This window comes from Tursiops truncatus, chromosome 13 (genome assembly GCF_011762595.2).
Source record: "Tursiops truncatus isolate mTurTru1 chromosome 13, mTurTru1.mat.Y, whole genome shotgun sequence".
Lineage (NCBI taxonomy): Eukaryota > Metazoa > Chordata > Mammalia > Artiodactyla > Delphinidae > Tursiops > Tursiops truncatus.
The window spans coordinates 39,519,834-39,545,512 of NC_047046.1; the positions used below are offsets into that span (position 1 = coordinate 39,519,834).

The following is a 25,679-nucleotide window of genomic DNA, read 5'->3' on the forward strand; positions in this document are numbered from 1 at the left end:
CATGTCCACTCTGTCCCTCATGGCCCCATCAGTGCAACCACAGTCCTTATCCATCCCTGAAGCCAGGGAGCCGTCGGCATGGGAGAGAGCTGGCTCAGACAGGATCCTTTGTCCCAGCAAATTAACTAACCTTTCTGGTCCCAGGCTTAATCACCTATAAAATCGGCTATAATGTCAACCTCAGAATTCTGAGAACATTAACTAGAAAATTAGGTATGAACGCTCTGATCACCCTGCCAGCCTGTTAGTAGATACTCATTAAATGTTAACTTTGGTCACATGTTTGTCTGGTCACAGAGCCACTTGATCAGTCTTTCTAGGTGATATGGCAAATCTCAATCCTGTTCATGGTGAGGTAGCCAGTGAGTGTTTCTACAAACAAAAGGGATTCATCTGCAGCTCTGCTTTTTACTTGGTCTTTGCGTTGTTTTCCTCAATGGTACATGCTTATTTTTAAAAATCTGGAAAGTACATAAAAATAAGAGGAAGACTAAAAATTACTGAGCCTCACCTCAAAGGCATCATTAACATGTTGGTCTATTTCCTTCCAGTCTTTTTTTTACCCCCCTAGTGCAGGGGCTTATAGGGAATATGACAAGATGATTGTTTTGTTTTGATCTTTCTTGCTAGTGCTAAGAGGCCCTGCCAAACCCCACCTTTCAAAACAAGCGATTAGAAGCTGGTTGCTGAGAAGAGGAACAGATGTTGCCTGCCTTTTTCACTATAACTGAAACATCAAACCTTCCATAGCTGTAAACACTCTTCTCAGATTAAGCTTGTAAATTATGCCATTTTCTGGGAAGAGTCCCAGCCTTAAACCAGCTCCTCTTCTCTCAACCAGTTGCCAAGGCCTGTCTGAGCCTCGTTGCCTTTTATCCACATTAGTCATTGCCTTCTCTTTTCTAGCGTGGATTTGTGGTTTGGCTTGGCGACCCTCCACTTACGAAATGAATTGCAAGCAAGATGCTCGACTTTCCTAAGTAGGCAAACCCCACTTGATCAACAGCTCATCCACACCTCTAAGACCACTGCGCCTTCTCCGGCTCTCGGCCCTCACCCCATCATCCTCTGGGCTGCCGTGCCATCACCATGGGACCAGGAGTGGAAAATCTGGGAGCTGTAAAGGAATCTATGAGTTCAGAAGTAGAGAGAGCGAGAGGAAATTGTGAAAAAATAGGAACAGCTTGGAAGGAAGGATCCTGAGAAGGAAAAGGAGGCTCAGAGAGGGAGGTGGAAATAAGGCAAACTTGACCTCTTTTAAAACGTTATGGAGGGTCAGCCCCAAACCGGGAAACCACGAGACAAGCCCAACTTTCTCTTATTTCTTCGCCCTCTTACCCCCTCTGACCTGCTACTCCTGCAACCACAGCTCTTGATGGTACTCTTGGGCTAGTGCAGTTACATTGTAGGCCAAAAGGGCATTGTGTGGGCTAATGGCCATTCATAACATCGTGTCAGTGGGAAGTGCATTCTGAGTTCCAGAGGACCGACTCATAAGCTTTCGGATAACAACCCACTGCTGAGGGGCAGATGCAGGCATTGTATTGAGGACCAGCCCCAGGACTGTGCATAACAGGAGTGACGTGGGTGCCCACACGTTCTTATTTCCCGAAACATATGGACATCAGTAAGCATTTCTGTATGTATGGATCCAAACAAAAGGAATTAGGAATGAACCCAGTTAACCTGTGATTCGAGGCTATGTAAAATAACCAAGCTAGTGATTTCAGCAAAAAACAGTTTCTGAGACGTGTGTGGGTACAGACCCATTCAGATAACCACACCTGATTGAAAGTCACTGGGTTAGTTTTATTATAAATGTATCAGAGACCATGTGATAAAGAAAATGGCGTCCCAGTGGAGCACAAGGTATCTCAGGGGGCGTGTTTTAAAATAGCAGCTTCCACATGGTGTTTGTGTCCTTAGCTTTTTGGCATTGGGGCATTTCAGATGAGGTCATCCTCTTGGGTCCATTTCCTGAGTTGATTATTTGGTGACACAGAGAACAGCTTCTTCTATTTTTAGAGAGGGCCTCTAAGCCTAAATGCTGCCTGCCTGGCTCCCAGCCCATCCCCCCCTTCCTCCCCACCCGTTTTCCCAAAAGACATCTCTTTTCGTTGTGGAAAATTGCACATTCACAAATTGTGTTTCTTTCCTCACACCAAGCATATTTCCACACAGAGACAGATTCAGGAATGAGCTCATGGATGAATCATGCTATTACCCCGCTGTTTATAGGAGCTGCCTTTAGACAAAGATTTTGGTGTAAGCTGTGTTACGGTCCCTTCATTGTCTGCCAGTTACCGAAGCCGGGTAGAGGGATGGTTTATCAATGAAGTGCTGAGTGTGAGAGGGGCTGGGCTTCTGGACTAAAAGCTGCTTGGATTTCACTTTTTCCTGTCATTCCTGGGCCTTGTTCCATCGACTGAACTGTGATATTATAATGTTCTGCTCTGATACAAGGAAGCAGACGCAATCCAAGATGGCAGCTGTACGGTATCTGAAGAAGCGACAGTTAGGACCACTTAGACTATGATAAATGCTGTTGGTTGAGTTCCAGTGGACGTATGATCTCTTAATTAAAATGAGCTCACAAGTGGTATTTTCTTTCCTAATCCAGCTTTCAAGCTTTGCTTTCTTTACAGCAAATCTCTCTCTTTTTTTTTTTAGGACTCAGAAATCCTGTTAATATTTAACTGGCTTTTTTTTGTTGAATTTTTGAATTTTATTATTTTTTTTATACAGCAGGTTCTCATTAGTTATCTATTTTATACATATTAGTGTATATGTGTCATTCCCAATTAACTGGCTTTTAAATTATTTACACATCAAAGTGCTCAACCTATTGTGATTCTTTAAAGAGCAGGTGTCCAGTGGAGCTCCGGGCTGGCATTCCAAGGTTTTGACCTTGGGGCTCCACGAGAGGAATGATTAGGGACAGAAGTAAGGCCATCCCCACCTTGGAAGCAGAAAACCCTGGAAACTAGTTAATTGATCACACACACACTTGTTCCATCTACTTCCCGGGGGTTAAGTATTTGAATCTTTTTTTTTTTCTTTTTTAAGTAAGAGGAATTTTGGTTCATTGCTCCCTAAGGAAAGTTCCTTAGCTTGAATTTCTTGTTATCTCATAGGGAATTTTATTTGATCAGTTCCACGCATTATGGCTCAGTGAGCTTTAAAAAAAGGAAACGCAAGATCATTTTGCCTATTACACAAGATGAAATCAGGAGTTGGCCATTGTGTGATGAATAGCGACCTGGGTAACCCCCTTTGGGCACCAGGATATCTAGACTGGCCATCTGCTTGGACCGGATGACTTCACAACTGTGAAATCATGTACATTCACTTTATGCCGTGGGAGCCGAAACTAAGAGGTCCGGGGGTTTCCAGCCATGAAGCTACAGGCTTTCAGGAGAGCTGCATTAAATGACTTCCAGTGCTGTCCTGTGAAGGATGGGTTTACACCCCCAAAAAGAACCAACCTACATTTCTGCTCCTTGCTTAAGGGTACAACTGCTGATTGGCTGTGTCCCCAAATGCGTTTTCATCTTCTGTTTTAATCTCCCCGCAATCGTCTGCGAGCCCCTCCCCCATCCCCCCTTGAACTGCTGCCATCCACTCCCCAACCCATCGGCCACATGTTGTAAAAAAAATCTTTGAGCTGAGTTTTCAAAGCATGTTTATTGCCTACAGCCTCTGCAAAAGTTAACAGACTTGAAGAGAATGAGAAATGAGCTCTTGTACCTAAATAAGTCGGAGCTGTAGCATCCCCCAGGCCTGTGGAAGAGAAGGAATCAGACCTTTGCATTGTCGTTTCTTAACTAGTGGTCTGTTAGTGCGTCTGCCCAAATGAGATTTTCTCCTATGATCTGACTGACCATGTTTGTCTCTGAGCACAAGCTATAGCATTTAAACCTTAATGCATACAGTTTTGGACAATATCCACATCTGGTATTTGAACTTGCCTTCATTCTATTTTCAGAATAAATAAATTAATTTATTTATTATAAATTAATTAATTAATTATAAATCAATTAATAAATAAATTAATATTTGAACTCTAGAGGTATCTGGGAAAAGATAATCTTCTTGGCTTTTCAAAGAAATAGAAAAGTCCAACTTCAGTTTGCTTTTAATTACTTTCAGCTGTAGTTCTATTCTCCAGCTCAACCTCTCGGTACTGGAGGGTTAATGCTGGCATTTGAGCCAAAGAGATATTTCTATTTTCATACACCATTTTAATGAGAATTCAAAAGGATCATCTTAGAAAACATCAAGATTTTATCACTACTCCTCTGGGACTTCTGCTTAATTCTTTTCTCACTGGCGACTCTCTTTGGATGAACCAGCAACACCATTCAGAATTCCCTTCTGTGGTTGACTTCAACCCTTGGCTCCCAAAACAGTGGGGCATCAAGGACCACGGGTCTTTTGCTTGCTTGACACTTACATGTAAGTCCTGAGCAGTTACTTTGTCTGTAAATTAGGTGTCACGATGTGAAGTTACAGTTTATGTAAGTCAAACAGACGACAGCAATTTCGTATGGTTCTTGTTAATGTACTCATCCCTCAGTATCCACGGGGAGTTGGTTCCAGGACCCCCGGTGGAACCAGAATCCACGGATATTCAAGTCCCTTATATAAAATGGCACAGTATTTGTATATAACCTACACACATCCTCTTGCATACTTTGAATCATCTCTAGGTTACTTAGACTACCTAATACAATGTAGATGCTATGTCAATAGTTACCAGCATAGGGCAAATTCAAGTTTTGCTTTTTGGAACTTTCTGGAATTTTTTTCCAAATGTTTTTGATCCGAGGTTGGTTGAATCTATGGATGTAGAACCTGCAGATACGGAGGGCCAACTGTATACGTTTCAGCAACTCTTATGAGAGCACTTAGCTAAGGCACCTCGAGAAGTTGGTCAGTCTCTTTTGAAAGAAGTATTTTTTATATCCTAAGAGTCTCAATATATACAATTCAAAAGCTGTTAAAAGAGACCGACATTATGGAAATAGATTTGATGTGTTTCATTTTCCGTGCATACGTGGCTGTGTAAGTGGACGTGTGTACGTGGGCACTCTTAATTCAATGCCGCCAAAACGGCAGCCCCGAAGTTAGTAACAACCCCTTCCTGAATCTGAGGCAGAAAAAATGGAAAAGTGTGCCCTCAGCTGCCACCAGGAAGCAGTCAATTTTCTAGAGCAGTTATGATATTTATAACCAGGTCAGTGAAGTTTCTGAAATGCGAGTGTAGCCAACACAGATGCACCAGCTTTGGTGTACAAGAAATGCAGCATTTTTTTTTTAGTTTATGTAATATAAATAATATCAACTCCCTTCTACAAGGCTGGAGGGCAATTCAGACTTAATGATCACTGGGCACCCCCTTCTCCCCTCCAGGATGCACAAAGGACCTGAAATGCTGTGAACTTGGGGAGCACTGTCGCTCATTGTTCATTGGTGTGCTCTGGCTCCATCCACAGGGTCCTGCTTCTGTCCCCCCGCCCACTCTGGGTCTCTTCTGTGAGCTGGGGCCTGGGATGGAGACATCCCCAGAGGCAATGGGAAGAAAGCGGCCAGGCCACTGCAAAAAGGCTGACTTATTAGTCCAGTCCAGTAGCCACATGTGGCTATTTAAATTTTAACTAAAATTACCCAAAATTAACAATTCAGTTTCTCAGTCAACTGGTCACACTGCAAGGGCTCCGTTGCCACATGGGGCTCGTGGTTGCCCTGCAGGACAGCTCAGATGGAGGAGATTCCCTCACTGTGGGAGTTGCTGTTGGGCTATAATAAGCAGTGTGTGTTTTCTCAGTAGCCGGTGAGCGTGGATGCACTATTCTCCTGGCTTCTCTTCTTTCTCGGCATGCCGTAGTTATTTAGAAAGTAGAAAGATACAAGCGAAGCACCAGCGGGAAGGGTGGCTGCAAGAAGCAGAAGGGCACAGTAATTCTCGAAAGATGAGTGCCCGCAGTCACGGGTAGTGGAGTTTTGCCCGTCACGCTTTCTCTTCCGTGTGGTCCAAAGTGTCCAGGAGCTGTTTGGACAGTCTAAGAATCCCTGTTCCTTTAAATGGGACTTGGGGTCTGTCTCACAGAGAGGAGTCTTGCATTTCATGTGTGCACAGGAAGTATAACTTTTCCTATGGCTCCATTTCCCACGGGGGAGGAGTGAAACAGAAGAGTGTGGAGTGAAGGTGGCTGGTTTGGTTCTGCGAACTGGGATGTGTGCGTCCAGTATCGAGGGGCCGGCTGGCAAAGGCGAAGGCAAAGCTGCCCCAGGGAAGCAGTGAGCCTGGGAGCAAACTGAGACAGATGCAAAGGGGCACGATGGAAAACCACCACCTTCTGTGCTGTCTTTATGAACCAGCAAAGAGTCAGACTAGCTCCGTTCAGTAAAGCACTTCTTTAAGCATCTTCACACATCAGACACCAAGTAGACAGCATACAGACATGGATTGAGACTCTGTACCTGCCTGTGGCCAGCTCTCCATCCAGGAGCACTCTTGTTTTTTAATTTGTATTTTGTATTGGAGCATAGTTGTCTAACAATATTGTATTAGTTTCAGGTGTACCGCAGGGTGATTCAGTTATACATATACATGTATCTATTCTTTTTCAACAGGAGCACTCTTAATAGGGACCTATTTTAATACTCCTTATTTATTTTGGTCTTCTCATCCCATAAAGATGTTCCCTGCTTTTGTATTAGTTTCAGTCCTAAATGACATTCTCCATCTGGGTGAAGTGGAAACAAGGAGACAGTTCTTTGGGAGCTGGGAATTTGAGGCACGTGCTTGCTGGGTTAGGCTTTGGAAAAGCAGTAAGTCCGCAGAAGCACGCCGTGGGTCCTTTAACCAAAGGCCAGGCTCTGCTTCTTTGTACCAGCTCAGCCCCTGGTCTTCCGCCGTTGGGCCTCTCCATCCTTTCCCACCACTGCTATTTTTGCCTCCATGTCTTGTCGGGTTCTTGCTCTGAAGGCATTTCCCTTTTTAGCTGCCCTGGTGCAGTCATCGTCTCCATCCTTAATTGCTTGAGGAAGTCTTTTGAGAGCTGCCCCGATGGCTCATGTAGGAGGTGAGGCAGCTGGGCACGTGGTCTCTGGGTACCTGAGGTCCTGAGGTTCTGGTGGCCTTGCTGAGCCCTGCTCTGCTCCAGCCCACCTGGTCCTTCCAGGTTTGGATTTGAGGCCAATAACTGGAAAACAGGTCTCTCTGTTGGCATGGCATGTTCATAAAGTGATATGACTCACATCAGCCTGGACCTCAGAGCCCTTGGTGGGTGTGGCCCCAGCAGAGGAGGCCCCTGCGGGAGAACTCAGACACATCCCGGGAGCGCTTCTGTTGCTCAGAACATCTTAGGGGCTCTCGAGGGGGTGATTTGCACCTTCTAACGAAGTATTTGCAATTCTGTGGGTTACTGTCCTGTTCGGTACTGTCCTTAAGGAGTGAGTTTGATGTTTAGAATACCTGAAGTCATTTACAGTGAAATCTGGTCAGTTGAGGTAGGGAGACACTGATTCAACTAGTAAGTGTTCAAGGTTTTAAAAAATATTATAGGGCTTCCCTGGTGGCACAGTGGTTGAGAGTCCTCCTGCCGATGCAGGGGACACGGGTTCGTGCCCCGGTCCGGGAAGATCCCACATGCCGCGGAGCGGCTGGGCCCGTGAGCCATGGCCGCTGAGCCTGCGCGTCCGGAGCCTGTGCTCCGCAGCGGGAGAGGCCACAGCAGTGAGAGGCCTGCGTACCGCAAAAAATAAATAAATAAATAAATAAATAAAATTTAAAAATTATATATACACACCCAAACACACATACATACACACGCACTGTATAGATACATGTAAAGTTTGAAGACTGGAATGGGTTGGTTGTTTTTTGTTGTCATTGTTGTTTTCTCCATGACGTTAGTGTTCATTCCAAAAGGGGTTCCAGAGAAATCCTGAGCTTGACACGACCTTGGCCTCCCAAGGAGACTACCTTAGAAAATATTGTACTTATTAGATGCAGGTCTTGGGTGTTTCTTACGGAAACTAATCAGATAGGATTAGGGAGTCAGTTCACGCATGGGACGCCCATAGACAAGGATGACTGCTCAACAAAGTGGGAGAATACTTTCCTCCTTAGAAGGTGGGAGGAGGCGGCCTCTCGTCTCTTCCCCGCCTCTCACCCGGCTCCCTTTCTCTCTTTCCACGATTCCTTCACCTTTGGCCTGGAGAGTCTTGCCTTTACATTTTGTTCATTCTTGCTTAGGTTGTAGGAGACACCCCTGAATGGGGTGCCTCCCTCCAGCCCACACGGCAAGATGCTGCCAGCCTGGGGCGGCTTTGACTGATAAGCACCGTGTGGTAGAGCCAAGCTGAAGAGAGAGCTTCCAAACGTAGCTGCAATTTGGAATCACCTGGGGAGCGTTTAAAACTCCTGCCACCCACGTCCAACTGAATCAGAGTGAATGTCTGGGGATGGGAGCCAGACACAGTACAGGCGTACCTCGTTTTGTTGTGCTTCACAGATACTGCGTTTTTGTGGGGTTTTTTTTTTCACAAATTGAAGGTTTGTGGCAACCTTGCATTGTCAGATGATGGTGAGCATTTTTTAGCAATATTTTTTAATTAAGGTATGTACATTGTTTTTTTAGACATAATGCTATTTCACACTTAATGGACTACAGCATACTGTAAACATAATTTTTATAAGCACTGGGAGACCAAAAAATTCATGTGACTCGCTTTATTGCAATATTTGCATTACAGGGGTGATCTGGAACTGAACCCGCAGTATCTCTGAGCCTGTAGTTTGTCAAAGTTCCCAGGTGATTCTAACATGCAGCGAAAGTCTGAGAACTATTGTAAGCGGGGGGATTGTCCATGGAAATGTGAGCAGTTACCCCTGAGCAGAGGCACAGCCAGCCCGAGGCCACGTGCTGCACAAGATACAGCGTTAGATGCAAAACCGGTCTCTACAGCCCACTGTTAGGGTGACCTCGGTGAGCTGTCTACCTGCTCTGGGTTCTTTTTTCTCATCTGTAAAATAGGAAAATAATTGCAATGCCTGTCTGATAGGATGATTTTAAAGAATGAAGTGGAGGATGTGTGAAAGTCTTTGTAAATTGTGAAGTGCTCTAAAAATGCTTGCTGTTAACACCAGAGATTATTCTTTTATCATTGTCTAAGTGGCCTGGCAAGGAAGCTGGGGTGGCTATTGTGGCCTTAATTCCTTCGTTACTAGTAGTAAAGCTGAGAACTCTTTAGGGTAAGAATTTCTTTCTCCCATCTAATGGGGGGTGGCAGGGAGAGCTGGTCTCCCCCCGGCTTCCGGTTAGCCGACCAGCTAAGAGCCAATGACCTTGCCGAGCGGGAAGGGACATCGGTAATCCATTGGCTTCTGAGCCTGACTCTCGTCTTCAGGCTCTCTGTTCGATCGGATTTCGTTTATTTCAAAGTGGGTAGAACTACCTACCCACAGAGTGTCGCTGAGAAGGAGGGACAAAGAGGGGGTCTCATCCGGCAGGGCTCTCTGTCATTTTTGCAAGTGTGACTGTAGTGTCCCGTCAGGAGACATCTCCGTGGCTCCTTTGGGTGCAAGCAGAACCATTTTTATCCTCGGCTTGTCCCCCCCCAGGGATTTGAAATTGGATGGAGGGAGACAGTCAGCAGGAGCGGTGAGCCTGAAAGAGATCATTGGCCTGGAAGGCGTGGAGCTGGGCGCTGACGGGAAGGTAAGGCTGCCTGGCTTCCAGGCCACCAGCTTTTTCGACAGACACAAGGGTCAGGAAGCAGAGGCTGTGTGATGGACCACGAGCTGCGCTCGTGCTGGTTAACCCGATGTGGGACACGTTTCTGGGTGCGTGACGCCAGCCTGTCCCCGATCCCGGGTGTGCACGTGGGTTAAATAGCAGCACAGCTATTTCGCCACTAATGCTGGTCCTGACCAGTTCAGTCACCTGCTCTTATCCTCAGGGGATATGTTCCAAGACCCCCCGTGGATGCCTAAAACCTTGGGTGGTACAGAACCCTATGTATACCATATTTTCCCCTATACATGCATACCAATAAGAAAGTTTAATTTATAAATTAGGCACAGTAAGAGAATATCCGAATTGCCAGCACCACTACTTTTGTGCTTTGGGGCCACTATTAAGTGAAATAAGGGTCACTTGAACACAAGCCCTGTGGTACCATGATAGTCAATCGGATAACCGAGATGGCTACTCAGTGACGAAGGGATGGGATCAGCTGGACAGAGGGATGATTCGCATCCCGGGCAGGTCGGTGCTAGATTTCATCATGCTACTCTGAGTGGCGCACAATGTAAAGCTCGTGAATTGTCTGTTTCTGGAATTTTCCATTTAATATTTTTGGACCATGAGTAACTGAAATTGTGGGTAAGGGGAGACTACTTTGTCACACACACACACACACACACACACACACACACACACACACGCATGCGCACACACAGGTGCACGTTCCAGGATGGAGTGGCAGGTGGTTTGAACATGCATTGACGGTGGTGACGGCAGGCAGCAATCCCACTACTAGACAGTGTTTTTTGCTCCCCGTGGTCCTGAGAGGCTAGGAGTCCCTCAGCCTGAGAGAGTGACCACCGAGCAGGGGGCTGTCACATCCCACTTTCATCCACAGTTCACTGAGCTGCTAGGTTGAAGTCTAAGGAGGGAAGGTTGAAATATGAACCTGACCTTTTTGTGCCGGATGCAGGCAGTCTTTGTAAACACTCCCAAAGCCTGTTTATGGAGACGACGCAAGTGTGTCTTTGGGGAAGTCGTCCAGTGTAGCTTGCTTGTAGGTAAAGCTGCTGGGGCAGCAAACGACCTACCCATCACCCCTCCCGCAGAACAGCTGGTCACCCCCGTGCCCAAATGACATCGGCCTTGAGCTCACGTGTCGGGGTGTATGAGCCGTGTTTCTCCAAGTGGCTGAAAAGAAAAACACGTGTTGCCTCTTCATTCCTGAAGGTTGAGTGTTCACAGAGGAAGGAGGGAGGATGAAGTGAGAGGAGCATCATAGACACAGCATCTGCCAGAGGACCATGGGAGGGCACAGCCCCTTATCCGAGACTCTTTGGACCCGATATTCTAGAATTCTGCACTTGGTGGATTAGAAAAAGTACCACGATGTATGCCTCTCGTGTTAGACAGCATCCTAGCAGCTTCCGCGATAGTACCTTGTTATCAGACACACTAATATCTCTGCCCCATAACATGAATATTCACGCCAAGTGGGATAAATTAAAACTACAGATGGCCTCTAGTCAGTCCAGTTTAGGTTTTGGCACAAACGAGTGCCAAACAAATTTCATTTTTCGGACCTTGGATTTTAGAATTGCAGCGATGAGAATATGGACGTGAACCTGGCGTGGCAACGCAGCTTGGTCAGAACGCAAACCTAACACTGCCTGGGGTTAATCACCGGCCCGTTTTTGTCTTCACCTTTTAGACTGTTTCTTATACCCAGTTTCTGTTACCCACGAACGCCTTTGGAGCGCGGAGAAACACCTTAGACTCCATGTCCGCCTTCTCCCAGCTCCGTACCCTGAGCCACCGCAGCCTCTCCATCGGCCGGGCGAGCAGCACCCAGGGGAGTCTCGACGCAGGTAAGCTGGGGCCTGGCTGGTCTGGGTACCTTGCAGCAGGAGGTGCCTTGGTGGACAGTGTGGCTCGGGTCTCCCTGTGCACATTGGAAGACAGGTGCCCTGGAGCGTGAGCTCATCCTGCAGGGGACGGGACTTTTGGGCAAGCCGATTGCGGGCCAGGCAGGCTCACAACCCTGCCGAGGGGCGAGCTCTTTAACGAGGGGCCTCAGTCGCCAGCCCCTGAGCTCCCACGAGGAGACATGCCCAGGCCGCCTTGCAGAGGTGGCTAGACTCCCCGGCTTCTCTCCACCACTCTGCTGCTCATCTCTCCAAGTACCTGGTTCTTGCCTACATTCTCCTAGTCCTCAGGTTTGGCCTTTCTTCAAATAATTGGGCCATACACGTACCATCAGGCGTGAGAACTTCCTCTGTGATTCTCACGGCGGGTGAGCTTACTCGGCTGCTGGCAGAAGACTTGCATGCTTCCAGCTTGGCCTGTCCAAGCCTTTGTGAGAATCCGCACAGGCAGAAAAACGCTTTATGAGGCGGGATTATTTCCACTGTCAGAGAAATTCCAGGTGAACACGGAGCTCCTTAGGCCTGTCCAGGTGCTGAGTTCAGAAGCACTGTGCTGACGTGCCACCCCTGGTCACTGACGGCTGTTTGCACCGGTAGCTGCTCTGGTTTGCGTTCAGTCAGACCGCATAGCCTGCCCGGAACCATTCACACCAAACGTGCTTCTCACATGCAATAACTGGAGGCTCATTTGATCTGCAGGTTTAGAAAATGAGCCTTTTCCGTGCCACGTTTTAGAATCTGTGAGTGTTCACGGCATCTTTCATGCTCGTGAGGTTCTGTGCTCTCCCGGGTCAGGGAGATTAATACGTAATTGTTTTAAATGGAAAAAACGGCAGAGAGTGTGAAGTGTTTGGCGAACCCCCCTGCCGGGGCATACACTTCACCGGCGTGCAGAGATGCCTGCTGACGGTCAGAGCGAGCAGTGTGACTCTGAGCTCAGTGACCTGAAGCCACCCTTTCTTCAGTGTAACTTTGTACCAGGCGTTCACCCGGCTGCTTCTGCTTCAGGACGTCCCGGGCCTTAGTCATCATTTTGCGTGTGATCCTCAGGTAGCGACCTGGGAGAGTTTATGGACTATGACCCGAATCTCCTGGACGACCCCCAGTGGCCTTGCGGCAAGCACAAACGAGTTCTGATCTTTCCTTCGTACATGGTGAGTGGCGGTGGCGGGGTGGCAGGGGAGCTGACCCCCTCAGCCTCCTCGGAGAACTTGGAGGTGCCTTGCTCATCCTAATGGCCAGTGGTTCTTCCTGGGGTTGGGGGCTTGTTCAGACACTGCTCTGCCTGGTTCTTCTCGAGGACCTCCCCCACTCGCCGCCACGTGTGGGTCACTCAGGGAAGGACCAGCATCACATCCAGGGTTCTTCCGGCCACCTGGCCCAGGTACAGCACTTCAGAGGGCTTGAGGAGGCTGGATTGCCGGCAGCTATGAGAGCTGGTTGCAGGTTGCAGCTTCACCTCTGAGGGTATGTTTGTCCATGGACCCCACTAGGTAGGGCATCACCAATCATGCCCGTCGCCGGCAGCGCTGAGTTCAAGTTCAGCTGTTTGGAGTTCCTCGGTGACCGTAGGCCTCTGCACACACTCTGAGCAAACATTTGGCACTGGGTTCTGGATGACAGGATCATCTCCTGGGAAAGTGAAAGTAGGACAGTGTGGGTGTTAAATGCAAAACCTTTCCTTGCTGTTTTTATTTCACGGGCTTTTCCTCTTTTTCCCTTTGTGTCATTTGGTTTCTACTTTTGGCAGACCACCGTTTCCCACCACTCTGGCCGCTGTTTCTCCAGACACCAGTGGGGTCTGACAGGGTCTTGTGTACTTTCACTGGGCAGACTTGTCCTGACTTGGATGTGGGCAGAGCCTGGGCTGCTATGGGGTTGTGGGAGCCGGGCTTTTAGAGAAACCCACCGCGCCAGGCCTGCCACGCACACCATCAGGTAGAGAGCACCGACCCAGGATGTCCCCACCGCCGCCCTGCCGGGCCCGGAGGGGCGAGCGCAGCTGAAAACGTCCTACTCTGGTTCCCTTGCTCCTCCCCTGCTGGCTGATGTCAGAAGCCCTGGCCCCAGGAGTGAGCAGGGGGTCCTTTTTCTGTTCCAGGCTCCTGTGTCTGCAAAGACCAGAGTGGGACCCCACCCCATGCACTAACTCTAAGCTTAGCATTCTCGGCGGTGAGACCCCCCTCCCCCGCCGCCCCAACTCCCCAGCTTCTCTTCTCACGGAGCATCTGGCAAGTAGCTGACGTCAGAGAAACACCAGGCAGAACTCAGGCCCTCACTGCTCACTTTCAACGTATATCCTCTTGTAATTGGGCAGATAGCTCAGAGATCATTCTAAAATGCCACACTGAGGGACTTCCCTGTCCAGTGGTTCAGAATCTGCCTTCCAATGCAGGGGACGCGGGTTCGATCCCTGGTCTGGGAACGAAGATCCCACATGCCGCGGGGCACCTGAGCCCGCACTCCAGCAACTAATGAGCCCGTGTACCGCAGCTACAGAGCCCACGCGCTCTGGAGCCCGTGCACCACAATTAGAGAGAAGCCTGCGCGCCGGAACGAAAGATCCTGCATGCCACAACTAAGACCCGACGCGGCCAAAATTAAAATAAATAAATAAATATTTTAGGGGCTTCCCTGGTGGCGCAGTTGTTAAGAGTCCGCCTGCCAATGCAGGGGACACGGGTTCGAGCCCTTGTCCGGGAAGATCCCACATGCGGCGGAGCAACTAAGTCCGTGCACCACAACTACTGAGCCTGCGTTCTAGAGCCCGCGAGCCACAACTACTAAAGCCCACGCGCCTAGAGTCCATGCTCCGCAACGAGAGAAGCCACTGCAATGAGAAGCCCGTGCACCACAACGAAGAGTAGACCCCGCTCGCCGCAGCTAGAGAAAGCCCGCACGCAGCCACGGAGGCCCAGTGCAGCCAAAAATAAATAAATAAGATAAATTAAATATCATTAAAAAATAATAATAATAAATAAGTAAATAAATATTTTAAAACATAAAATAAAATAAAATGCCACATTGAATCAGAATGAATCGCCAAAGGCATTTTGTTTAAAATTGCCCTGTCTCCTCTCTCTCCTGTCCTTATTCTCCAACTCCTAACACAGAAAGCAAAACCAGAGCCATATAGAGTTATTTTTTTTCTGCCTGTGACCTGTTAGATTATTTACTTCTTTCTAAAAACGAGGGCTTGTCCGTATCAGCTGGCCCATAATAAGTGTCCGATAAATGACCAGAATCCTTACCCTGATGTCATGGAGGGAGCAACTGAAAGTTCGTGACTTGTGTAACAGTAAGGGTTCTTCATGTTGTTCACTGCTTTATTTATTAAGGTTCACTTTATTAAGTAATTTGGGCAGGAAACTGTGGCTCGGGGAGTCTGAGTGAGGCTGTCAGAGTTGACAGACAGGAAGTGAGGGGCTGAGGCTAGAACCCTGGGCTTAACACTCTTCCTACTGTGCCTCTGAATCCACGTCCCTCAGCAGCCAGTGGCAGAACCCCCCTCAGGGTAAAACGTGAAGATGATTCTCTGGGCCAACAGTTTAACAGATTTCTAGGTAACCAAGAGAATAAGAAGGTGCACTGTTTTTGATTGGCGTTGGGGTTTGGAGGGGAGCTCTTCTGTAGTCATGTTACGTCTGGTGATCACATCGACCTCTCCTTTTATAGGCCTGGTGTCTGGCTGGTGTGGCTCTGATTTTTTTTTTTTTTTTTTTCTTTAAATGATTTAATTGTGAGCTTCGAGGTTCTGGGCTGTAGTCTACATGTGCACACCTGTGCAGACGGATCATTCCCCAGCTCCACCAGACAGTGCGCTAGATGACCTGCCAGGTCAGTGTGTGTGTCCTACCCTCCTCGTTTTATGGTCCCAAGTGGGTCATTTTTCCGTTCACTACATTGAATCTGTAGCCTGTGCTTCCTGTAACTGTCCATTTTTTGGAGAATGAAATTGCTCGTGAACTGCATTTGCCTGTAGGTCAGCTTCATAAGACCTACATCTCCTTCTGCTCTGGCCACAGATATTGGTACTTTGATAAAACGTGGGCCGTCCACTTTTCAGCCCTGACGTGCATGTCATGGTTACAAACTGCCTCAGACTGGCTTCCAGGAGACTCTTCCTCTCTAGAAGCAGACGTGGCTTCCGGGGCTGTTTCACATGCATTTTGGCACTGAACTTGCAAGAGCAAGAGTAGGGGGTTTGGCTTTGGTTTGCTTGCTTTATCTTGTGTGTTGGGTACTAGGTATAGAATTTGTCCATCTAACCAGTATTGACCGAGGCCCTACTATGTGCCAGGCGAGGTGCTTCCTTATACAGTGGAGGACAAACCAGCCACCAACCCTATTCTCGACCTTAGAGTGGAGAAGTCAGACAGCAGACAGTACACAAGTCACTGTAGTGAGGAGGGTAAGGAAGGAGTCATCTTAGAAAAGTGGTGAAGAATGACAGGGAGGGTTAGGGGTTGGAGGTGGGCCTCAAGGAAGGCTCCCCTGAAGACATGAAAAGGTGAACGCTGAGGGGAGAGAGGCCTGCCAGGCCCTGGGAGGATGGCCCCATGTGCAAGAGCCTGAAGTGTGCAAGAGGTTGATCTTGTGTAAAATGGATATTTTTAACAGTAACAGTCACTGCCCTTTATACACACACACACACACACACACACACACACACACACACACACACACACACACACACACACGCACGCACGGAAGTCAATAGAATGACGATCCTGACCAATTTTCTGCGCTAACTTGACCCCGTGCTCAGGGAGCTGCCCTTGTCAGTAGGCGCCGGCTACTAAGGTGGACAGAGGGAGCTACAGGGTCATCTAATCCAGGTTGTTAAAGGCCCTCTTTGAGGGTCTGGGGCACATCTTGGCCTGTAGGTGGGTAGGAAGAGCTGACACAGTGACACAGCTTGGAGCGTTCCTGCTGCGGGGTGAACCCTCATGGTGGGCAGGGCTCCCCCTGCAGGCGGACTCAGCCCTGTGAGAAGCCTGTGCAGCCCCGCTCCTTCCTCCCCCTCCCCGGCTCCCTGCTGTGGAAGTTGGGGAAGGGAACCAGCAAGTCCCTCACAGGCTGACTGTCTGAGCAGCGCCACACACCTCCCTAAATATCAACCTCCAAGGCCTCTGGGGTCCTGCTGCCATATGCCTGTCCCCGCGAGGCCCCCAGGGCAGTTTAATTTCGGCCAGCCAAGCAGAGGCCCAGATCTGAGAATGAGGGACTGTTGTCCTGGGTTTTGGGGTATCCTATACCTGTGGAGTTTCAGGGTCTGAGGTGTTGGTGTGGCCTTTACAGAATCAAGCAAGCTTTACAGTGATGAGCTGTAGTCCTTCTACCCCATCAAATCCTGCAGCAGCCTTTTTTTTTTTTAAAGATTTTTTTGATGTGGACCAATTTTTTTTTTAAGTCTTTATTGAATTTGTTACAATATTGCTTCTGCTTTATATTTTGGTTTTATGGCCGGGAGGCATGTGAGATCTTAGCTCCCCAACCAGGGATCGAACCCGCACCCCCTGCATTGGAAGGCGAAGTCTTAACCACTGGACCACCAGGGAAGTCCTGCCATTTTTTTCTCTTTTCATATTAAGGTATAACATAGCTAATCAAATGTACCAATTTTAAGTGTATAGTTCCATGAATTTTGTATCCTCCACTTGGCCCAAAATGTAGGACACTTCTATCCCCTTAGAAAGTTCCCTCCTTTCAATCGTGTTCCGCTTCATACCCCCTCCCAGCAAAGGCAACTACTGTTCTGACTTTTGTCACCAAAGATTGGTTTTGCCTTTACTGGAACTTCATATGAACGGAATTGTGTACTGTGTTTTTTTTAATCCATCTTCATTCACACAACTTAGTATCTGTAAGATTCACTCATGTTGCATGTGTCAGTAGTTTTCTGGGTTTTTTTTAATTGCTGAGTAGGATTCCATTGTATGGATATACCATGATTTATTTACCCGTTCTCCTATTGATGGACATTTGCGCTGTTTCCAACTTACGGATATTATGAATATTGCTGCTATGAACGTTCCCATACAAGTCTTTTTGTGGATATACATTTTCATTTCTCTTGGATAAATACCTAGGAGCGGGCTTTCTGAGTCAGTGGAGGTGATGTTTACCAGCCAGGATGTAGTTGAAGGTATATTTTCGTTCATGTTTGTTCTCAGTAGAAGATAAAAAAGCCAGTCATTGCCACTGCTGGGATGTGCCTTTTAGTGGGAGGGTTCCAGAGCTGAACATTCCCCTGAAGCTCAGAAAGAAGGCTGTTATTTACAGAGTTTAAGTGGAACCCTTTGAAACTGACGTTGCATTTGTAGTTACAGTTGTATTTTTTAACTTTGATCCAAGCAAGTCACTCCCAGTATTAGCCATTGTGAAAGGGCAAAGGAGAGGTTTGAACGAAAAAAAAAAGAAATCCTGGTGCAGATGTGGAAATCAAATTGCAGCTGGCCCCGTGGTTTTGGCCTTACGGTTTCTAGAAGGTGACCACGAAACATGAAAGTATGTCGAGCCTCCTGGCTACATGCAGGTTCTTGTAGGGCCTGAACTTCATATGGTTTCTCAATGCAGTGAGGGGGGCCAGAGGCCTCCCACTAGAACCGGTGCTTCCTGCCCTGTGCCTCCTGGCCTATAATTAAAGTTTCACTAGAGAGCGGTTATTTATCATTAGAACCTGGCAGCTGAAGTCGGTAGTGGTTTTCCCCCCCTTGTGGGTGTGGAGAGCAATTAAGAGGAGAAAATAAGAGAACTGACTGAGATAATGCCAACAAAATTAACGTTCTGTGAAGGGATTTCTGGACCCTTTTCCTTTCTCAGGAAGAAAGCCCTCTCGAACTGTATTGACAACAGAAAGAAAGCCGACTTTGTGATATCTGTAGCTATCTCGATCTCGAGAGGATGTCTCTTGGATTGATCTCCGTGATACAGTGCCTATTCTTTTATTTACTTAATATTACAATCTAAGGACTCATAGAAAAGCCCCTCCTTCCGTTTCAGCATCTCCCCAGGGTTGTGGGAATATATCTTAGAACTTAATTTTTCAGGACAGTATGAGATGCTGAGCAGGAGGGAATAGAAGACAGTAAAGGAAGATTAATCCAGGCTTCCGTGAGATTGGGTTCTGCTTTCCCTCCATATCTCTTTTTCACTGAAAGCTGTCTGGATGACATGGGCACTTACCTGTCTGCAGGTGGATTTATTGAGATGCTAAAGCAGCTTGAGCCCAGGGGCCCCTCCCTCGCAATGCTCTTTCCAGGCCCCCAGGTTTCCAGATGCCTGAGGCTTATTCAGTTCGGGAGACCCTCTTTAAGAAAAGTAGTTCAGCGTTACAGAAACACCATTGCTGGGCCTCTCTGGAGATTCGAAGGGGCCCTGGAACTTCCCTGCCAGGCGCCTTCACAAACGCTGAGCAGTGGGGCTTTGAGACCTGCCAGCTTTTGATGTAAGTGTAAAAATAAAATGGCTTATTGCATCGTGGTGGGTTTTGTTTTCTGTTTTGGGTTTGGGTTTTGGGATTTGGGGTTTTTTTGGTATCAGTTTTATTAGATGAAATTCACATATCATACAATTCACCTCTTTTAAAGTGTACAATTCAATGGTTTTTAGTATATTCACAAAATTGTGCAACCATGACCACAGTCAATTTCAGGACATTTTCGTCATCCTCAAAAAGAGGCCCCCATACCCTTAAGAACCCACCCATCCTGTAAGCCCTAGGCAACCACCAGTGTACTTTCTGTCTCTATAGACTTGCCTATTGTGGACATTTCATGAAGATGGAATCATACACTATATGGTCTTTTGCGTCTGGCCTCTTTCATTTAGCATAATGCTTTCAAGGTTTATCCATGTGGTAGCATGCATCAGTATTGTGGGGGGTTTTAATCTTTTTTTTCTTGTAAAAATAATATGAAACGAAACTTTGCTTTCCATTTCAACCAAAAGGTAGCATCTGCTCCTGTTCTCTGTATTTGTCTCAAATTTTTGATTATCACTCTGTGGTTTTTAACATGACACTGCACACGCAGTTCATCAGCTCGTGCTCTGAGACCACCCTTTAAGAAACATGCTAAAAGTGCATCTAAATACTATCTGGATGCGTGTGACCTCAGGGCCACGTCCACCCACTGTTATCTCAGGTGGGTGGAAACACTACTCCAGAAGTTCCTGTAGTACCAGGGAAACACTCGACACATGTCTGAAACCGTGAACGTGCTTTGCACAGCTGGCCAGTCCACATGGTGGTGTAATCCTGACACAAACGCGGCTTTCCCTGGGTGCCTCTCCTCGATTGCAAGCCATCTCATTTCAGTGAGAGAACCTGAAGAGCTGCTCGCCTAAGGGAAGGGGCACAGGTTAGACCCAGGGTCCTGTGTTTGGAATCCGATGGGTAGAAATAGCAACAAATGCAGCCCCAGGCCGAGTGGTCTGTGCACTCGTTCCCGTAGTTTCCTTGTGATTTACAGCCCTCTCAGGAAAAAGGAATAAACATAGAACAGCCGAAGCGCGCAGCTGTGTGTGGTGAGATAGATTTCATCAAGGGCCGCGGCTCTGCTTTCCTTAACGAGCAGGTCACGTGTGCTTTCCGCTGCCCAGCTGGGCTCGGAGCCCCGTGGATGTCAGGCAAGTGCAGTGGAGGCTGGCTGTTGGCACCGGAAAGAGCTGCAGACATCACTGCCTTGTATCCTCCGTTTCACAGGCCAGGTAAGCGAGGCTTAGAGAGGCCGCACACCTGCCCTGAGCTCCCTGCAGCCTCCTGGGTTTCAGGTAGCCCTGCCGCTGGAAGCTGGCTCCTCTGGAATGTTCCTGCCCCCCAGGGGCCCCTCTGACCCAGAGGGGAGCAGCAGCAGAGTCGACAGCAAGCTCACATCAGTTCAGAGCTGCTCTAAGAGTCCCTAGGGAGATGTGAGCCCTGGAGGTGGGGACGAAAGGAAGGAGAGCCTTAACAGGCCCCGAGTGGAAGCACCTTTTATGTTGTTTCTGTGGGAATCAGACTATCAACCTGTCAGCTCTGAGCCCCTCGTTCTCCTCTAGCACTGTTACTAGGGTGCACGCACCCCCAGCGCACACCTGCTGCCTCCCGCCCTCTCCTGTTGCACCCCAACCCCACCCTGGGAGGCCTTCCCTTTAGGGCATCCTGGTGGTGCCCTGGGCCAGAATGGGACCCAAGGTCAGCTCTGTGGAGGCTCCCTCCCTTCTCTCATGATGAGTCCAAGCCTTTGTTTGTTTGGGTAAAAAGCAAAGGGTGTCTCGGCGGCGCAGTAGACTCTTCCAGCTGGAGAACTAGGTTGTGGTCTTACCGTCGTTTCCTGTTATCTCAGAAGGGCTGTGTGGCGTCAGCCCCCATGCTGGGCCTTTCCTAACTCTGCCTGCCTCTCTGGCGGGGCAGGCCGGGCAGGGCTCCTTTCTGAATTGCATCTCCTGGACCTTCTGCGTTTTGTTCGAATGGTCTCCTGCTCCCAGCTGACCTTCCTTCTTCTTTCTGCAGCTGTGCACACACAGCTTCCCTGTAGCCAGGCAGCTGCGAGAAAGTGCATTTAAGTGATCTCTCGCTCCACCCCACCCTGCGAATCACAGGCGCCAGGGATGGAGCTGCCCATCCCTCATGCAGCTGGGCCCAGCTGTTGGCCACTGCTGGGGCCGCAAGGACCCCTGCACTTGGCACATCCCGTGGCCTGGAATTTAGTGGCACTGAGCACAGTGGTCACCCGGTCTGTACCAGACCAGTAGGGGACCACAGCCCATTTATTGGCACTTTGATTCATAGGGACGCACGCGCACTGGCAAAACCCAGCCGTTGTGAGCCTTTGTAAACGGTGCAGTTAGATTGATAGGGGACCTGGAACAAAGCATGGGCCTCCCGTTTCATTCATTCTCTCTCGAGCCAGAACGAATGGGTGGCGGGGGCCCACTGTGACCCGCGCCTGCAGCTCAGCCTCCCGGTACTGCCACCTCGGCTCACCCTCCGTCACTGGAAAGAGGACAACTGTCTCTCGGGGTTGGGGAGGGAGGGAGGGAGGTCCAGCTTCTAAAGGATGTCGTAAGGCTCCCTCGAGACAGATAGGACCATGCAGAGGAGTCGTGGCTGCTGTGCTCCAGAAAGTGTTTCCTAGAGGGAACCAGAGCTGACGGCAGTGAGGACTGTCATCCCTCTGGAATCTACCTGAAGGGTCGTCCTGGGCTCAGGGCTGTTCTTCCCATACTTGGCGCCTGGCCGATCTGAAGCAGCAGGGTCCAGGTGCAGCGTGCGTGCAAGGCCCTGTCTGAGCAAGGGCCTGGGAGCAGATTGTCGCCTTGGGGGGTCCACCCATTCAGCCACCCTGATCACGTGCCCCGAGCAGCTGAGCACGAGCAGCCCGTACGTCTGGTGCCCTGCAGCCACCATCATAAAGCACGTGACGGAGAAGCCGGATGAAGAAATGGAGGCACAGAGAGTTCAGGCCGCCTGCACTAGTGCCCAGATGCTGAGTGGTCGAGCTGGGGTCTAAACCCAGGCATCTGGCTCCAGAGTCTGGATCCTCCCCACTGAGCTGCAGCTCAGAGAAGCAGAGATGAGAGCAAGAGTGAGCCAGAGCCATCTGGAGGTGGAGGAGGTGGGGGCAGAAGAGATGTGCTCCCTCAGACCAAGGTCAAGGCCAGAACCAGCTGCCTGGGGCAGAGCGGGGCCTCACAGGCAGGGGCGACGCTGCATCCGGCCTGGGATGGAGAGCTGAGATCAGAGTACAGCGAGGCTGCACAGCAGCTCCGTCACAAGCGACACCACTGCTGTGGGTGGAGTTGTGTCCCCCAAGAAGATTGGCTCAAGTCCTAACCCCAGTGTCTGAGGATGTGACCTTATTTGGCAGTGGGGTGTTCGCAGAGGTAAATTAGTTAAGATGAGGTCGTACTGGAGCAACGTGGGCCCTAGCCCGATAGGACTGGTGTCCTTCTAAGAAGACAGAGACACAGAGAGAAGAAGGCCATGTGAACACAGACACGGAGAGAGTACTGTGTGGAGGCAGGGGTTGGAATGATGCATGTGCAAGCCAGGGACCACCTGGGACTACCAGACGCTGGGAAGAAGCAAGGGAGAGTTTCAGAGAGACCGTGGCCCTGCTGATGCCTTGATCTTGGATTTCCAGCATACAGAACTGTGAGACAATAAATTTCTGTTGTTTAAGACGTGAAGTCTATGATACTTTGTCACAGCAGCCACTGGACACTGATACAACCACTTTTGTGTTCTGAGGCACTCAGACTGACATCCGAGATTTGCCACCATCCTCCTGCCGTCTTGAGTCTTTGCAGCATTTCTTTGCCCCAGAAGCCAACCTACCTCACCCCCCAAAATATATGTAAGCAAGTGAACTAGAATGACTGTTATTGGGCACCTGCATCAGGTCCAGGCATAGCAAGCCTTCAGCAGTCAGCACGCACAGCCTCTTTCCCCGGATGCCCTTGGATTTCCTGACGCTGCAAACCCCTAGGAATGCGGGCCCAGCTGGCTTGTGTCCGTCCTGTACCTTCCCCAGTGGAGCCACCCTCCCTCTGCCACACCGCCCTGGAGGACAGGGCTGCTGGCCACTTGGAGGTCAGGAAATGGGGGGCCTTGACAGAAAGATGGAAGTTTGCAGAGACTATCTCACCCCCAAAATGTACTATATCTAGTTGAGGAAAGACAGTAGCCAGGTGATGGCCAAATAGATCAGTAAATGGAGGATCAGGCTGCCAGCCAGTCTTCTGCCCGGTGCGGGGAGCAGTCACCAGGACATGGTCCTGTGGCTGGAAACCCCTCACAGAAGGCATCACAGGGTGCCACCTCTGTACCTCCAGGTGGCAGAGCTGGGGTTCAGAGGAATTCTGCCACTTAGAACGTGAACTTGAGGGCTTGGCCACGTGCAGCCCTCGCTGGGGGCCAGGTGCTGAGCCAAGGGTCTCATAGCATCAGCTCACTGGCCCTCCTTCTCCACCCCTCTCCAGGGTCCAGCATGGAAACAAATATAGCTCTCCACTCCTCCTGCTGCCAGGAAAAGTAGGTCCCAGCTCCGTATCCCAAGAGCTAGGATGAGGCTACTCATAAAAATAAGAGTCTCTCCTGCAAGGTCTGGGCTTGGGGGTGGCCGGAGCCCTCCTTGCCCCACCTCCAGGGCTGCAAGCTGAGCTGGGTTGTTGGTGCTCACGGGGCCCTTCTAAAGCTAGGACTGGTCAGGAAGTGGCGTGGGAGGACCCCAGTGCGGTGAACTGATGACGTCGGTGCCTTTAGGGGAAGCAGAGCTCTGCCCTATCCCACATCCCCCCAGTAAGGTCCTGTTACAGTCGCAGTAAATGCCATCAGTGAAAACAGCGTGTGCGTAAGTTATGGTTCAGTTACGAAGCACAGCATCCACTCGAGCTAGTTTAAGAAGAAAGGCATTTTCTTCCAGGGCACCAAACAGCGTATAGAGTCACTGGGGAGGCTGGCGAAACAGCCTAGGTTGGGGTTTCCGGAATGATCCCAAAACCACACTGCAGAACCAGGTCACTAGGGGCATCTGCACTGGCTGTCAGCTCTGGATGTGACAGTATTGCCCCCTCCATGGTCAGGAAGCTGCCACTGCTGCTGGATCCAGACCCATGCTGCCCTACTGTGGTCTACACCCGCAAAATGGAAACTGGGACTCTAGGGCTCCTGTGGCGACTCTTCTTGGTGGCAGAAACAACAGAAGCCCAGCCTCTGCTTCAGCTCTGCTTTCTGACACCAGCGCATGGGATAGGAAGAACTGGAATTGTATTTGGAATCCTAGCTGCAAAGGAGTCGGGGAGTACAGCAAGGCATCCCAGAAGGGGGTTGGCTATCCAAGCCATAGTGTATAGTGAAGGTGAATCACTGGGGTTTAGGGAAGATGATCCTACAGAAGTGGCATTGCAGCCTAGGCAAGGAGGATCTGATTCTCATAAAAATCACCTGGGCAAGATCACGGTGCAGAGAGCACGTCGCCAGGACACATGGCAGCTACCAGATGGGTGTGTCCTGGGTCAGCTGAGGGACAGCCTTCCTGATTGGGCTGGAAAGACCACAGCTCCGAGGCGGAAGTCACGCCATTGCGCCCACCGAGTCCACCTCCACCCAGAAGTGGAAAAGCTCTGCACAAGCTTGGTGGAATCGTGTGCATTAATAGGACTGTGGTTTGCCTTTCTTAGCCAGAGAAGCAAAGAAGGTCCCACCGAGATCAGTGTGAATTTGGACGTGCAGGCTCTTTGCCTGCTCTTGGTTATAAAAGTGACACCAGAGACATTCCATGTGCCTGTTCTGAAACCGTGTCCAAGCAAACGTCTTCTGAATGGGGGTGTTCACAGAAAGCCACCAACTTTTGTTAGAGCTGCTGAGGAGACCTTGGACGTGTCTTCTGGAAAAGGCCAGGCACTCGCCTGAGAAGAGGCTGGCAGTAGCTGTCCACGGGAGCCGGCCTTCTCATCACAGTGTGTGGTTTCTTCTTTCTCTGGCTTTGCCTGACAAAGGTTACCGCCCGTAACCAGCCAGGAGGGGCATCCCACGTTGTTGCAGCCCTTGGAAAGTATGTTCCTGAGGAGGTGGGGTAAGAGTACTCTGGTGAGATCCAGCCAGACTGAGTTGTTTTGTTTTTTTTTAATTTGGAGTATAGTTGATTTACAACGTTGTATTAGTGTCAGGTGTACAGCAAAGAGAATCAGTTATGTGTATACCTGTATCCACTCTTTTTTAAATTTTCCCGTATAGGCCATTACAGAGTATTGAGTAGAGTTCCCTGTGCTATACAGCAGGTCCTTATTAGTTATCTTTTATATATAGTAGTGTGTATATGTCAATCCCAGTCTCCCAATTTATCCCTCCCCACTAGACTGAGTTTAATTCAGAGTTAATAGTGTAAGGCACAGAGAAGGAAGGGAGATCAGGGCACGCAGAGAGAGCTCGAAGGAGCCGGTCTTTCAGGATGAATGGAATTGGGAAGGGCAAGGGGAGGAGGAGGAACTCAGGATTCATGGGACTGTTAAT

The 25,679-nt window shown here is 49.3% G+C and overlaps 1 protein-coding gene across 1 annotated transcript in view; it reads left to right on the plus strand.

Moving 5' to 3' along the window:
• Positions 1 to 25,679, plus strand: part of CABLES1 (Cdk5 and Abl enzyme substrate 1) — a 105,870-nt gene that overhangs the window by 73,935 nt on the left and 6,256 nt on the right. Inside the window, exons 5-7 of the mRNA XM_019930528.3 lie at positions 9,632 to 9,728; positions 11,467 to 11,623; positions 12,731 to 12,834. Of these exons, the coding sequence (XP_019786087.1) occupies positions 9,632 to 9,728; positions 11,467 to 11,623; positions 12,731 to 12,834 (358 nt within the window). The remainder of the gene's footprint in view (positions 1 to 9,631; positions 9,729 to 11,466; positions 11,624 to 12,730; positions 12,835 to 25,679) is intronic.